This window comes from Polyodon spathula, chromosome 21 (assembly GCF_017654505.1).
Source record: "Polyodon spathula isolate WHYD16114869_AA chromosome 21, ASM1765450v1, whole genome shotgun sequence".
Lineage (NCBI taxonomy): Eukaryota > Metazoa > Chordata > Actinopteri > Acipenseriformes > Polyodontidae > Polyodon > Polyodon spathula.
In genome coordinates, this window is record NC_054554.1 from 27,385,175 (window position 1) to 27,401,378 (window position 16,204).

The window sequence follows — 16,204 nt, forward strand, 5'->3', positions numbered from 1 at the left end:
CTCTCTCTGTCTCTCTCACACACTCCCCCTCTCTCTTTCACTCTCTCTCACACCCCTCTTTCTCTCACACACTCCCCCCTCTCTCTGTCTCTCTCATACACTCCCCCCTCTCTCTTTCACTCTCTCACACCCCCCCTCTCTCACACACTCCCCCTCTCTCTCTGTCTCTCTCACACACTCCCCCCTCTCTCTCTTTCTCTCTCTCACACTCCCCCCTCTCTCTCTCTCACACACACTCCCCCTCTCTCTTTCACTCTCACTCCCCCCTCTCTCTCTCACTCCCCCCTTTCTCTCACACTCCCCCGCTTTCTCTCTCTCACTCACTCTTTCTATCACACTCCCCTCTCTCTCCTCACTCCCCCCTCTCTCTCTCACTCCCCCTCTTTCTTTCTCTCACCCCCCTCTCTCTCTCCCCCCCCCCCCCTCTCTCTCACAACCCCTTGCTTGTCTGTCACCTCTTGCATTCACTTCTGTTCTTTTGTTGTTTCTTTATTTGACTCCTCTCCCTCCCCTCAGGGCTCGTTCCTGTTGCTGCGGAGTCACAAGACCGCTGTCGTCCATCGTGCTGTCACATGCAGCTCACTTTAAATCTCCTCTGATAATTCCTCTATTCAGGCACCCAGGAACCCAGAGGTTTCCACGGCAACTGGAGTGGGGGCTGGGGCTCCTATTCAAGCAATCATAACCTATGCACCGCCATGGGAACCAGCTCAGTGATTAATCACCGCATCACATATCTGATCTGTTGATTCATTGCTTTTTTTTGTTATCTGTTTTGTTCTGACAGAAAGCCGGAACCCATTTCAATAAACCCTTTACTGCCTGAGTTGCTGACGTGGAATTTAGAAAGCATTTTACTTTTCGCTGATTGTGTTAACAGCAACAGGTAACGTCTCTGACAGGCAGTTTGCAATCCCCATGGTTTCAGCACTCTACATTGACTAAATGATAATGTAGAACTTTGGTACTGGCACAGAACAAACCCAGAGGGTAGTAGTACTTCTAGTAATAGTAAACATACACACTTTCATACATGCATACACACCTGTGTAACAGAGCGCAAGCTGGGCACGAACCGAGGACTGGGCAGAATCTGTAACAGCGGTGTGTCGCACATCACTGCCCGTTACACATGCATTTTATTAATAAATACACAAGGCCTGCAGTGACATCATGATCTCTCTCTCTGTCTGCCCTTCAGTCTCTGATCTTCCTGGTGTGTGTGGTAGCCGCTGGCCTGGGCCTCAACCTGCTCTTCCTGGCTATCTACCTGGGCTGCCTGTGCTGCTGCCGAAGTGATGAGGAGGAGGACGAGGAGGAGACCAAGAGACCCAAATCCTGCTGCGTCACCTGGACAGCGGTCATTGCAGGGCTCATCTGCTGGTGAGTGAGTGAGTGAGTGAGCAAGCCAGTGCGATGGTACCGCACTGGAAACAGGCTTGCTGGTATACACATACTGGAGGCAACCCATTGCGATACCATACAGTAGGGTGAACTCAACACTCCCCATCACAGTAGTGCCTATACCAGATATAGGTGATTGCAGTAACTGAAGGTGAGCTCGTACACTATGGAGAGTCTGATAACTGGGGCTGTTGTAAAACACGGCAGGGAGTAGTTAAGGTTAGGTTAAGGCTGTGAAGGTTTAAAAGCTTGCCATGGTAACCGAAACTAGAAATCCTTAACCGCTTTTTACCAAAGTGTTTTATTAGGATCTTATTTTGATTGATTCGATAGTACCTTAATGCATTGTAGAACACTCAGTGAATACTTGGCCCCTTCTCCAAATGCGTCCCTGACATGCTAGTGATGAACGGCTACATCATGAGATCATAAATAAACAGCAGCCTCTCTTTTCAACCAGCATGATCCAGCCATCGTGCCATCAGAAACCTACAAACAACTCCATGTTTGATTTCAAACATACGCTCCCCCTGAGAGAGTGGAAATCAAACGGCGTTGGTAAGGAAGTATTGGTTGAATTGAGGCCAAATTGTTAGCCTCAGTTAAGTTGCAGCCTGTCTTCTGTATGAAGTTTATGATGAACACAACTGCCTTGAAATGCTTCATTTTAAGGTCTGATGCTTGTTGCCAAAGTCTGCTTGACTTTGTGTTTGTTACATTGAGTTCACTTTTTAAAGGTGGATGCCGAGGTGAAATTCTTTACGGTGGAATAATCTTCTGATGCATAAAGCCTGATTTTGTTTGCATTACTCTTCCATTGGGGAGGTATTCCCTCATAAATGATTTAACCAAGGCTACAGGGTTTGGCTGCTGTAGTGGAATTCAATCGTCTCTAAACTAATTTGCTAATAATGTCCTGACCCTACCTTTATCAGTTTACCATGTTTTGTTTTACCATACCTCCCTGGGGTTTACAAAGCTACACTGTGCTTTATTATACTTTTGCTTTTACTATGGTTTACTTTTATAATGCTTTTTAGCAATCCCCAAGACCATTGGAGATCTCCAGTGAAATCTTTATCTGTGCTTGGTATTGGTACACAACCAACACATAGTCACATAGCTACTGATGCTACAGAGGTAAGCCAGCACAATGAAGTGCGAGTTCGCTACCAAAAAGCCCTCCGTTCTCACTTGCATATGTGTGTGTGAATGACACTGGAGCCCCGAAGGGTTACTAACAGGAGCACATGCTCAGCAGAGCAAGCTGCACATTGGAACTGAAGGGCACCAGTTGCATTAGAACGTAATGCAAGAGAATTCATCATATCCCCAAAGTGCTTAATTGAACCTTCAGTGAATTTTCCCAATCTTGTGACAGTCATCTCTGTCCATTGGCATGTTTTATTAAGTTAGATCCCTATTACCATTCCGGTTTGGGACAGGGCTTATTGTAGTATTAAGTGCATCAGCGTGATTTGTGTTAACTGGGAATTATTTACCCTTGACGGTCTGGAGCAGAGCAAAGTTATGCAACTCATGTTGTGTAACTTTCAGTTCCTCAGTTCCAGCTGGTTACAGTGCATGTTAATAAGCCATATTTGACTGCATCTGTGGGGAATCTACGGGAGCTCTAATAGGGTTAATCACATTGCAGTCTCCTTCAGTTCAGCTGCAGAGGATTTTCCACACCAGAAACACAAGGTGGCCCAATTATTTTGAATCCTTGAAATGCAGGTATGTGTTGTTGATGCCAGAGTGCATACAATGCTGGCTGTGTGATGTAAGCTTCTCTTCAACCAAGATTGCAAGGCCTTTGAGATGAAAATAGATTGTTCAGGCTGTTAATGACACAATTTAAAAGCACACATTCATCCCCAAGGAGTAGTGAGACCTTGGCTAGCTTCTGAAGAGTTTCTAGCTAACAAGTGCTGGCTGTTTTGCACTTTCATGAACTACATGGGTCTCACTTGTGCAGCTTTGACAAACGCATGTTGAAACAAACATGTATTTTCAGTTTCCATAGGCAGGTCTCTGAGCCAATGAGAAAACAGGTTCTCCTTGTCAGAGCCAACCAATGACACTGGAGGAGCAGAGAGAGCTCTGATTGGTCATTACAAGTGTGCACTGAATGCATTATCTTTAGTTTCTTGTTATAATGTCCCAGTTTGCTTCATCTAGCTTCTGCACCATTTCCCAGTTGTGATCTCAAGAAATTCTTAAACAAGAGGCAGTTTTCTCCAGTGTACTGTACATTGCAAATGTGTTTGAACTCCAGTAAAAGTGGATTACACTAATAATTCTAGCACATATCATTTGGTCCCTGACCCTCTGGGCTATAAAGACTGCATTTAGCCAGCTCTAAACGTAATTCTTAATTTACTTATTGAGTTCATATTTTGTGGTATTAGAATGTATTCAGGACTTCAGGGCTAATATGCTGTCTTTCTTATAATGTCTAATAAAGTCCACAAACGGACAGGACCTTGGTCTGACCTCTTGAATCGCAGTGCTCTGTCTCAATTCGGGGGCATTGGTGTATCTTCCACAGTCTCCAGAGCCACCATGTTCACTGCAGCACACCAAGTTATGACACTGTGTCACTTCTGACCACAATCTAAAGACAATCAAAAAAGTCACTAGATCGCAAATCAAGATGGACTGACCAGGCCTTAAGCTGAATGAGATCTGAGCAGATAACCGTTCCGCATGCAGACTGTATGTGTCAGAATGTAAAGTGTGTGCCCTGTACAGGCTCTGCATGTGTGTGATGTGCTTCTCTCCCACCTACAGTACAACGCCGGGATCAGTTCATTTATAACAATAAAATAATTAAGCTCATTTCCCTTGATATTACAACCCAGGGCAGCTGACAGGTCTGATGCTTGCCAGGCACCCTAATTGACGCCTATCTAACCCAACACGCCTGCCGAATAGAATCTAGTCACGCAGGCGGTCTGGTGTACAGTCATTATCTTTCAGCTTGTTGGAAGTATTGGGAAGCCTTAACAGCCCAAGAAGTTAATGATTGCATTACCAATACACACGGAGGGCTCCAGGGACCGCACTAAACATACACACATGAATACCCTGACTGCAAATGGGCTGTCAGAAACGCTGTCATAGTTGGAAGTTCTAGAGCATCCATCATTTTTATTGGCACTTTGTGAAGAAGGGAGAGGGTGGGGAGGAGGGAGAAGGAAGGGCTCCTATCCTGCTCAAAGCTTCATCCTTCAGCAGCGAGCACCACTTCCATTTACCAGTCCGCGTTGCTATCAAACTGCCATCGCTTTAAACTGTGGATAATCTGTGCATTGTAACACCATGACAACTCTATAGTCAGCAGCAACCCCTCTCGACTGCTCTACCGGGTTCATTATCTGAGTCATAAATGGCTAAATGCTCTCTGCTTTAATATAATGTTGCCTGGGGCTTCAGGTAAGAGTTTAGTTCATTTTGTTCTCACGTTTTATTAAGAGTTCGTATATTCGGAGCATAATGTGTGTTAGTAGAGATTAGTGATGATATATACACACTTTAGAACAATTGTATTCAATAAATCCATGGAAAGTGCTGTAGATTAATGTACTGTCCTTTTTGCTTTGTGTATTTTGCATAGTGGTTAAGATGCCTGCTTGCAGGGTAGTCGGTTCACACCCACCCTCCCTCCGCCCCTTTTTTTAGTACAGTACAGTAGTTAACGGCATGTCTGTTAATTATATCTTTGCTGTGACAACCTGTTAAACAAGATGTGACATTTCATAGGACTTGACCCTTAATACAATGAGGAAGAGCCCATTGCCCCCCGGTGTTTCCGGAAGCTCAGCTGGGCAGTTTATTGACCTGTGACCCAGCTGCAGGATTGGGGATCATGACTTTAGAGTGGGAGCTGCTGTATGATCATCAATGGAACAGACCACCCGGAATTGGACGCATGGGACTCTTCAACTGCAGAGCTCACAGACAGCACTCCATATAGCACTGTGTAATCCTGTGTGTTTCAGTCACTGACCCCTCCTCCACGGAATCTGCAGGGCTATCAATGTTTTAAGAAGTTAAGTTAGGAAGTTAAGAAGAACTTGGTCAGGAATGAAGTGACATTGAGGACGAGAACGTTGCAGCCTGCTCGATTAAAACTGACAACTTTGAAGAGCTGGAGTTCTTGTTAAGCTCTGCGGCAGCCAGTCAACCATGATGGTGTGTGTGTGTGTGTGTGTGTGTGCGTGTACACACTTGGTTTCCCTTTGCATTAGCATGTCTTCATTGTGGGGTTTTAATTTAAACAGAATGAGAAAAAGACAAGACAAGTTTTAAATGTAACGTTAATAAGAAGTAAGGTCAATGAAGGGTTAATGAAGTCATCAGGAATTGGGTCATCTTGGAGCTTTCACAGTGAATAGGCAGTGATGAGAGAGTCAGCTGCATAAACCGACCTATCCTGCTGACGTCTGCTCTTCCTGCTTGACCCCAGTGTGTGTGTGGAGAGGGGAGGGGGGAGTCCTGTGTAATCATACCAAAAGGAGGGCGCATCTGTCAGCCTGAACCATCCAGCCATTCTACCTTCCCCAGGCTAGGCTACCTAATCTCGCAGAGTCATGCGTGCTGATGCCAGTGCTTGTCCTATATAGTTGCATAATTACCCAGTGTAAATGCAAACCCTGCCGGGAACGGAACCAGCCAATGGACGCAACTTGCTGAGTTTATCCCACGCAAGGGCAAGCACTACAAGGATGGCATCTAGTTAAACTCCCATTGCCTAGCAGTTTGAGCCATAGCAGGTTTTATTACAGGCTGTACCTCTCTTCAGCTCGTAGGTGAGTCTGGAATGGCTTGAATCGACATGCAGGTGGTCGTATTTCAAGCCCCGGCACAATCTTAAAGGCAAATTCTATCTTCAAATACAGCTGCGCTTTATGGCTCGCTGTATAGCATTAGTCACTGGAGGACACAGAGTGCTGCACTGCCACAAGCTTGCATTAACATTAGATAAGCCTTTCATTTAAAAAGCCTGTCTACTGCATCCTAGTATGTCATAATACAAATGGGGGAAGAAAAACAAGGACCTGAAGAAAATATTAAACCACTTCTGGTCTTTTCCAACTGGCGAGGCTGTGTGTACTATAGTTGAAGTGAAGCTGTTTAATGCTGCTAAAAGCTATTGATCCACATCTAGTCTGACTTTAATAAGCTTAAGAGACAGAGCGAGAGGAGTGGGGGTCACTTTGTTACTCTGCGAGTCAAGGCTGCTTCAGTATTCCTCATAACAGAACCACCCCACCGCCTCTCCATTTACTTACCTCTGCACTTTCACGGATGAATTGGGGTGGGGGTGGGGACCGGAGAGAGGGAGTTTCAGTTGCCAAGGCAGTACGTTCATCCATACCAATGATGAACACTCAAGTCTAGTTTTCCCATAATTGTTTCTGCCTGGCCTAATCGGAACCCAATCCCCACAGTGGCATGTTAGGTCATGCAGCTCTTGGTCTGCGATAGCAGCAAACTCAGAAAACTGCTTATAAACCCGGCTTGCTTTGAGTAGGAGCGTTGGCCAGAGGAGAAAGAGGGAGACAAAGAGCTGCAGATCAGAGCCCATATGAAGGGTCCAGGAGAAATTGGGGGGGGGGGGGTTATTTTCTTTAGTTTTCTATGTCATCAATGGAGACCACCAAGAGTCTGCGGTCAGCGTTAGTATTTTAGTAAGTAGCTGCTGGGCTGTTTGTTGATGATATTTTACCAGGGTTTTCACAGGGCTTCTGATAATGTATAATATCGCTAATTATCGACAGTGCTGGGAAGGGAGAGCCCAGGGGAAAAGACTGCGCTGTTTATTTCAAGTGAGATGGAAAAGAATCCTGCATTTCACTTCATGTTTTTCTGTCAATAAGGCTGCTGCATTTAATAAATACAATGAATTTATTAGTAGCAGTCGTAGCAGTATTAGTGTTTGTTTTAAACAGTTACAGTCAATGAATGAAAATCCTTACCAAAACCAGTCAATTTATAGTCTCTAGCAAACATCTGTTCTGAAAATGCATGCACCTTAAATCTCTCTGAATGATTGTAAACATCATATAGATAAAGCAGACAGAAATTCCAGGTAAAGTCAAGGAATAGGGATTCCGATCTCATGAACTGTCGAGGTGTATGAACAATACACTGAATATTAGCAGAACGAGAGTACTGGCTAGTGAGATTGTGTGTAGCGTTTCACACTGGCTTAGCTCCCAGAATCAGGGGTCAGCAATTCGCATGGATCCAAATCTGAGACAGAAGAGGATGACCAGGGTGTCCACAGGAAGCTCTGGTTTTTCATCAAGTCCTGAGTGACCAGGACAAGAGAGACGGTTTTTCTATCTGTTTTGAATCACTGGACTTATTTTGAATGTAATAGGATGGAAGTGATATAAACTTAAATACCTTTACTCTTGGACAGAGGGATGACCAAAGTGCTGTGTCCCTTCCTGTGAATCCCCACCTCGAGTAAGTGTTGTTTCAGGTCTGCTTGTAAATTTGCCTTCCTTTCTCTTTCTTCCTTTGCAGCGTTGCTGTTGGCGTTGGTTTCTATGGAAACAGTGAAATGAACGATGGCGTGTACCAGTTGACCTACTCCCTCTACCATGCCAACCATACGCTGAATGGAGTCGATACCCTGGTCAGTACCACCACTGCTTGATATATGTTGTCCTGCAGGTTCTGGATTCTGTTGTTCTCTTATTGGCAGTATTATCATTCTTCTCTAAAGATGCCTTTGCCTGGCTTTGAGCTCGTCTGGAGAATCCTAAGTGCAGGCACTGAACAGCCTTCCTTCCATTCAAATCATGCAACAATGTGACTTTTCAACTCTTGCTAGCCCCATCTATATGACAGAAAGGAGACAGAATAGTCGTGCTGACGGAGTTGAAAGGTCACATGCTTTGAATGGACTTTCCAGACAAACTAAAAAAACATAATAAAAAAAAACAGCCCCAAGGATAAGAAAAGACAGATTTAGGGAAAACTGTTAATTCTGGACCCAGCACCACTCTGAATGAGTGCAAATAGCAGGAGAAACGTAATTAAATTGACATTTGAAGCTCTGAGTGGTCCACTTTGCAATCCAACATCATTGCAGTCATTGTACAGTCTCTGCTTGAGAGATGCCTATGGCTGACTCGGCATTAACAACAGGGATTAAATTCCTTGATTCCATCAAACGCAGAGCCGAGTTTAACAATCCACATCTGCAAGAGAAATGATCCACGGGCCACAGCCTTCCGCCCTCATAAAATAAAATGAACTAAAAAACAAACATTGAAACTTTGAAATAGTCACCCTAACAAAAATACATCAGAACTCAGACCTCCTGGACATAGAGAGGGGGAGCGTGGTCAAGTTATGAAACACGCTAACGCTAGCATGCAATACAGGTGCTTTCATGCATTTTCAGAAACCGGTACAAGCCAATTATATCAATTATTATATAAATCATGCACAGTACTTTTTAAAATGTATTTAATGAAAAAAATTAAGGTTGAAGTTACCTAGTCATTCAAAGCTTTTATTTTTATTGTTTTATAACTAGCCACTGATGCAGTTTAAAAGGGAGGTCCGACATCATTTTCCTGTATGGAAAGCATGGTGATGTGAATCTGGAAGAATAATGAAACGAAAACTGAAATGTTGAGGGCAGTGTTAGCACTCGGAGAATCCCAAACCAGGTTTATTAGGGGATTTGGGGTGTGAGAGCCAGTCTCATAATTACAAACATATTTCTTTTTTTGAAGGGAAACATTTTTTTCCAGCGCAGTTGGACAGGGTTGAAGCCAGTATCATTTTTGTTTGTTCCATTTAAAGGTGTGGTGTTCCACAGTGATGTTCTGTTTTATACAAGATAAGCATTCCTTGGTGTCTCTTTCACGGTCTTCCTTTAGCCTTCATCCCCCAAAAGCATATCCCCAAAAGTTTCAACTGAAGGGACACAAGCTTCCTCCTCTTTATAACCTGCCGTTATGGATTCTGTCCCCTATTGGTGAGATTAGAGAAGGTTAAAACCTCTAGCCTGGCTCTTTTGCATTGTGGTTAAGACTCTCTCTTGTGTTGTGCATGTCCCTGGTTCACGGCCAGCTTCTGCCCTGTTAGACAAGCACGCATGGGAAATGTGAAGTCGATTTGTAATGGTATTTTACTTGAAGCTCACCGTGAAGAAAGTGTATAGATACTTCAGTGCTACACTTCCAGTTCACCAGGGGCTGCTTAAAGGAATGCAGACTCCATAAAGTGTTGTCATGTCCGGGTTACTTTTTAAAACTCCAGTGACCTCAATAAATCTCAGAGTCACCCTCCAAGTACATCTGGTACAACAGATGTGTAACCTTTAACATGTCCCCCTACAACATTTTGTTTAAGTGAATGTATGAAATACCACATAGAACTAATGTGGTGTTTCTCTTGTCCACTGTGGTAGTGTTTCAGGGGGGAAGGTTAGTATGCAGAGATTATAGATTGTAAAAGCTGTATTTTTGTGCTTTTTTTAAAAAGTCATCAGGATGTGATGATTGAAACAGAACATGACGCAAAGTGAATCTAAGAATCAAGAAGAAAACATTAGTTAGGATAAGTCATCATTTTTTCTTAAGTTGTGGATAATACTGTATTACCATGTGAAGTGTGAGAAAGGTTCACGTTTTACGCACTTGAAAGGTTTTCTTTGAAGGGAGTTCCCAGGCATGGGCACACAGTGAAATCCTTTCATTGCCGGTCAGATATTCAGGGGGGTTCTGTTCTGCACAGTGTACCAAACACAGATCTTTATGAAAAGGTGTTTTGTTGTAAGGCGTACATAACCCTCCCACAGTCTCCAGCCTTGTTTCTGAGAAGCGAGTGAGTGAGTGGGAGACCGAACAGGGAGCCATCTCTGTATCCCAGGCATTGCCAACAAACTCTGTGAAATATCCCCATGGAGAACTCCCTAGGAATTGTAATTAGGGCCGTTCATCACACATATACAGCAGTGTCTTTTATGAGCATATGAGTGATGTCTGACCAGGGAAATTGACAATGCAAGATACAAATAAGTGTTGAGTATAAATAAACTATTTAGGTTTGTCATAATAGAAGTAAACTATGCAGGTTCTTCATAACAGAAGTACGCTTGCTGATGAAATGTAACTTTATTCTGGGCAACACCTATTCAAAAGTGAAATGTTCTTTCACATTTTGGCCCATTCAAGACCATTACAATACAAACAGAAACCATCAAAATGAAGAGACTAAGGCGAACTGGTAAATTAAATATTTTCAAATGTGGCATAGTCTCCGTCTGTACGCCAAACGCAAGGTATTAAATTGTTCTCTCTCGCTGTCCCTCCCCAGGTTTTGGGCACGGTGGACAGCATGCAGAGCAGTCTGAAGCAGCACCTGGCCCGACTGGACGAGATCTTTGCCATGCGCAGCGATTACATCCAGATCCTGCGCTTCATGCAGCAGATGGCTGACAACATCATCCTGCAGCTGACCAGCCTCCCGGACTGGGGTCAGGCCAAAGTGGACCTGGCCAGGATCGCTGACCAGACCAGCTACGTGGAGTACTACAGGTGAGTTTGGGGGGTAAAATAGCTGATACACCAAAACACCAGTGTACTCTTTGTGAAAAACCAGGGCCTCCCCTTGATGGAATAAAAAAAGCATTGTGTCTTTTCTAGTTTCATTTGAGTAGCAGGTACAAGACCAGATTTTCCAGTTCGTTAACTATTTGCTTCTAGTACCATTGTCTTTAAATTCCAATCAGCTGGCTGTAATATATTAAATGTCCAGAAGGTGGCGTTTGTGTACTGTGTGTACGTTCCTGTCTAATTGCTTCTTGAATCCTCTGAAAGGTGGTATTGATGAAGGTGTTTTATTGAGAGCAGGATCGTACTTCACCATGTAGAGATCGAACCGTCTAATTGAATACAGGGATATTGACAACATTATAGCTTCTGCCTTCTTCAGTTTCAGAATGTCTGCGATGGTATTCATGTGTACAGAGACAGATAGATTAAGTAACATCACTAAAACCCAACACAAGGGAAATCATTAGAAACTGCAGATGAATTCCCAGATATTGGTCATTATTTGGAGGGGGTGGGGGGGTGACTTGACGAGTATTAGTGGAGCTGAGTTAACTGGATTTGTGTAATAAAATGTACAAAGTACGATTGTGTTCCTCTCGGTTTATTCAGCGTTCAGCATGTTTTTTTATTTGGAAGAATAAATCCCCAATATCCCCCAAGTGATCTGCAACAGCAATCTGGCATGAGAACTAAAACGATTTTAAATAGGCAAAGGTAGCACAAGTATAGGGCAGCTGTAATAGTTTGATAGAATTTGACCGCAGTAGGACTTTCACATACCAGCAATATCACAATGGTTAACCTACACAAATACATAATCCACAACCTGGCAGTGTGCTACCGTATCAGGACAGCTGTGCATTATTGGTTCCAGATCCATTGCTGGTGGCCTGTTAATGATTCTTCTGGGTTTTCTTCAATGGTAACCTTTTTTTTTTTTTTTTTTATTTGAGTTACACTAAACAGAAAGTTCCACGCCTCAGCCTTATTTCCATGTCCCTACTATAACTCAAACATGACTCTGTGCTTTGGATAATTTTGTCCCGTAGAGAGTATCTAGTGTCTGTTCCCAGTGTTTCTGGCAGCACGGATATCCTTACTCTGTGTTCTAATCTGATGGGCCTGATTGATTTCTGGGGGCTGAATCACACTCCAAGGACTATGAACTTTAAAAGCCTAAATACAGTAACCACACACAGCCCTTGGAGTGGAGGGCTTTGTAAAGCATGTTTGGTTTGTGGTATCCATTAAAGGAACAATCCTGTTTTGAATAGAGGAAGCATATTTTTTTAATGTTGCAAGTTGTTCGGTGACCTGGTCCTCTTGGATGGAACTTCTAAGTGACCTTTTAACCCTTCTAGAGCTTTAGATCAATGATCCAGTTCTATCTGAAATTCTCTTCAATCACACAAGAGTCATTCCAGCTTGAGTGAATCAGATCCCAGGGTGTTTTTGTCCATTTGTGATTGATACATGAACAGCGTGTGATTGAGGTATGATTCCAGGGTGGGTGTTGTATCTATGTATGCAAAAGGAGAGCTGTGCAACAGAATTAGAACATAAGAACATAAGAAAGTTTACAAACGAGAGGAGGCCATTCCACCCATCTTGCTCGTTTGGTTGTTAGTAGCTTATTTGATCCCAGAATCTCATTGTTGAGGGATCCCAGGGTGTCGGCTTCAACAACATTACTGGGGAGTTGGTTCCAGATGCCCACAATTCTCTGTGTAAAAAAAAAAAAAAAAAAAAAAAAAAGGCCTCCTGTTTTCTGTTCTGAATGCCCCTTTATCTAATCTCCATTTGTGACCCCTGCTCCTTGTTTCTTTTTTCAGGTTGAAAAGGTCGACATTGGGTCGACATTGTCAATACTTTTTAGAATTTTTAATGCTTGAATCAGATCGCCTCGTCGTCTTCTTTGTTCAAGATGGATTAGAGTCAATTCTTTTAGCCTGTCTGCATATGACATGCCTTTTAAACCCGGAATAATTCTGGTCACTCTTCTTTGCACTCAGCAGCAAAGAAGCCCCTTCGGTCAGCTTGAGCTGGAACGAAACGCAACAAAGAAAAAGAAAGAAACGCTGTTATGAAAGAAGTTCTACCTCCAGATACAGCTTTTTTTTTCTGCTGATCCTTTAAAAAGACATTGAGTGGCACTTTCCTTCTCCTCCTCCTCCTCTAGGTGGCTCACTTACCTGCTGCTGCTGATCCTTGACCTGGTCATCTGCCTGGTGGCCTGTCTAGGCCTGGCGAAGCAGTCTCGCTGGCTGCTCACCACGTGAGTGCACATGAAACACCAGCACACCACCTACATTCACTTACACTAGGTTGTGTATCTGCCAAGTGCCCTTGTCGGTGTTTCCCGTCCAGTCACTATTTTACTGTACTTTGACTTGGGTTACCAGATGACTCCATGTACACTCGGACAGTTTGCGACAGTGCAAGCTTTTTACATCACACCCAATGCATTGTGGTACGTTTGACCTGTCTGAGGTACCTGTCGCAGCAGGACTCCACTTACCAGAATGTACTGGTAGCTTGGCTTTTAGCCCTCCTATAGCTGGCTGCTAGAGAGCTTGGCATCTTGTCCATCTGGGAAACACACTCCCCGCTGGCCTGCTGTGAACAATGTTGTTCTGGTGGATGGAGCAGGTTCAGGAGCAGACATCACTTCTCTCCTCCTTGGCCTCTCTCTCCAGAATGATGACGTTTGGGGTTCTGACCCTGATCCTGAGCTGGACTTCGCTGGGGGTGGACACAGCTACAGCAGTTGTGAGTATTTTGTATTATGTACATTGTTGTTTGCATGAATACCTGCATATGGGTTTCAATAGTTTTTTTTTTTTTTTACAAATGCAATCTCTTGTTCTTGTCTTTTTGTTTTAAAAAGTAGTTTTGCTTCAGCTTAAAATAAACCATTCTGTTTTTAAAAAGTAGTGTTTGGGATTTATCCTTTTTTTAAGAGTTAAGATTATGCATTGGAAATGACACACCAGCACCCAGACCACTTACTTTGTATGGGGTTTGCTGTAGACATTTGTATCGAATGCACAATTTTAAAATATTACAGAAGACCTGTGAGGGATTTGCAAAGTAAAGTGATCAGCCATGGGAGGGGATGTCCATTTATGTACAATTGTGTGTTGCATATGGCAAGTGGTTCAAATCCTTGTACACTGTACTGTATACACGCTCCCACTCCCACACGACCGCTTGGGCTCCCGAGTGCCGCATCCAGTAAAGGCGCTCCGCTTGGAGTGGAGGATGCGCCCCATAGCCTGGAGATCCCAGGTTCAAATCCAGGCTATTTCATTGCCGGCCGTGACCGGGGGGCGGTGCACAATTGGCCGAGTGCCGCCCCGGTGGGGAGGGCTTACATCGGCAGGACAATTCGCAGTTCACCACGCACCAGCGCCCCCTGTGGCTGATAGGGCACCTGTGGGTCTGCAGTGGAGCCATTCAGATCTATGTTGTCCTTCTGGCACTATAGGTCTGGTGGCTTCGCTGTGGGCAGTGCGAAAAATGAGGGATTGGCGGGAACCCGTTTCGGAGGACATGTGTTTCAACCTCCATTTCCCAAGTCGCCAGGGCGATGCAGTGAACCGGGGTAGAAAACCATTGGCGGCGACTACATTTATATATAAAAAAAAAAAAAAAATCACAATGTCTCTCTCTCTCTCTCTCTCTCTCCAGTCTGAGAAAACAAAAATATTGAAGTTCAGATACTTTAGAATCTAAAAACATTCGTTCTAAACTACTCAAGCTGCTTTCCACGTGGATTTATTTTTTGACATTCAAAGTGGACGTGCATTATGCCTGAGGAAAAGTGAACACTTCAGCATAATAAGAGACTTGTTCTTCTATTAATGCTAGATGAGCAATGTTTTTAATTTCTACTTCTGAAAAGGCAATGCTGATGCATTGGTAAGCTGTGTGTGTGAGCTGCAGTTCACAGATGAAGTAAGCTTGTCACATTTATTACAGCCAGGATCTCTTTTCTCCAGCGCTGATATTACTGTGATGGAGAGGGCTGTGTTGACATTGCCTTTCAGCCAGGTGACAGGCTGGGAGCTATGTGCTTCTGCTCCCTTTTACAAATAGATAAATGTTGACACTTTTAAACATGCATTGTTTGTTTCCAAATCCGAAGGGTAATGGATTCAAATATGCGGAAAAATGGAAACAAGAAAGGGAGGATCGCAGGGTTGCTGTTATCAGCATTAGCAAGGGCTCTGGGATTTTGTTTCCATTAGCAGTGGTTGGGAATCCAGATTTGTGTGTGTGTGGGGGGGGGGCTTTACTTATGCGACTGATCTGTATGGTACCACACTGAGCATCCTGATAAAAACCAGCCCGGATAGTGAGAAGAGTAATTCTGATGTTCTGGAAGGAAGGCATGGTTTTATTGAAGTGAAAAGAATGTGATTTCTAGGGTTAACACTGCCTGTCTATCTGTGCTGTCCCAGAAGGCTTCAGTCCTCCGTCCCCAGTCCTCAGTGCTGTCACCACATAACAATGCTGAAGGCATTTAGCCAAAACATTTTTCTACAATACATAGTTTCCTTTCAGGTTTGCCCTAGAATGATATGCTTGGGTGCTTTTAAAGTTATGGATGCTGTCAGTCTCCTCCTTGTCTCAGACTCTGAATCCTTCCCTGTTCTGTACCTGTCTTGTGAACAGACATGATTTATGTGAGAAGTGTAATTTGCCATTGTGGGAAAACTTCTCCGTCATCTTCCAACCCCAGAGAAATGACACAATTCTCAGTCATGCTTGATAAACGGGAGCGGGCGAGGGTGATGGAGGACCTGTCCCAGAATCCTGCATTTCGATCACTTTAGCATCTCTGGGGTCAGAGTTCAGGCAGCGGGACGTTATTTATCAAGAGGCTTTATTTATCGATTCCCGTGAATGGATTGGTCAGCTGGGCCCGTGTAATCTGATTTCATTCTTCCCACAATGCAATGGGTCTGTGCTGCTTGCTGCTGTCCACAGAGGTTAAGAAAAGCTGACTGCTTTGTGGTGAGCAGCACGCGCCTCAAACCCAAATAGCTGTTTTTTGGAATATGCAATTAGTACAAAACCACTGATCCTAGCATGGCTGTCCCCACCTGCTTGCTGTGTAGAGCTCACTCTCAATAGAAAGGGATATTTTACTTTCATTATGTTACCCAAAGTCATAGGTCTGGGTGTGTGTATGTAGCAGCTATTAA

The 16,204-nt window shown here is 43.9% G+C and overlaps 1 protein-coding gene across 2 annotated transcripts in view; it reads left to right on the forward strand.

Moving 5' to 3' along the window:
* Positions 1–16,204, forward strand: part of LOC121296023 (protein tweety homolog 2-like) — a 29,765-nt gene that overhangs the window by 7,668 nt on the left and 5,893 nt on the right. For both annotated transcript variants that reach the window (XM_041221160.1, XM_041221161.1), the window contains exons 2-6: positions 1,202–1,383; positions 7,945–8,056; positions 10,756–10,976; positions 13,174–13,269; positions 13,691–13,763. In XM_041221160.1, the coding sequence (XP_041077094.1) occupies positions 1,202–1,383; positions 7,945–8,056; positions 10,756–10,976; positions 13,174–13,269; positions 13,691–13,763 (684 nt within the window). The remainder of the gene's footprint in view (positions 1–1,201; positions 1,384–7,944; positions 8,057–10,755; positions 10,977–13,173; positions 13,270–13,690; positions 13,764–16,204) is intronic.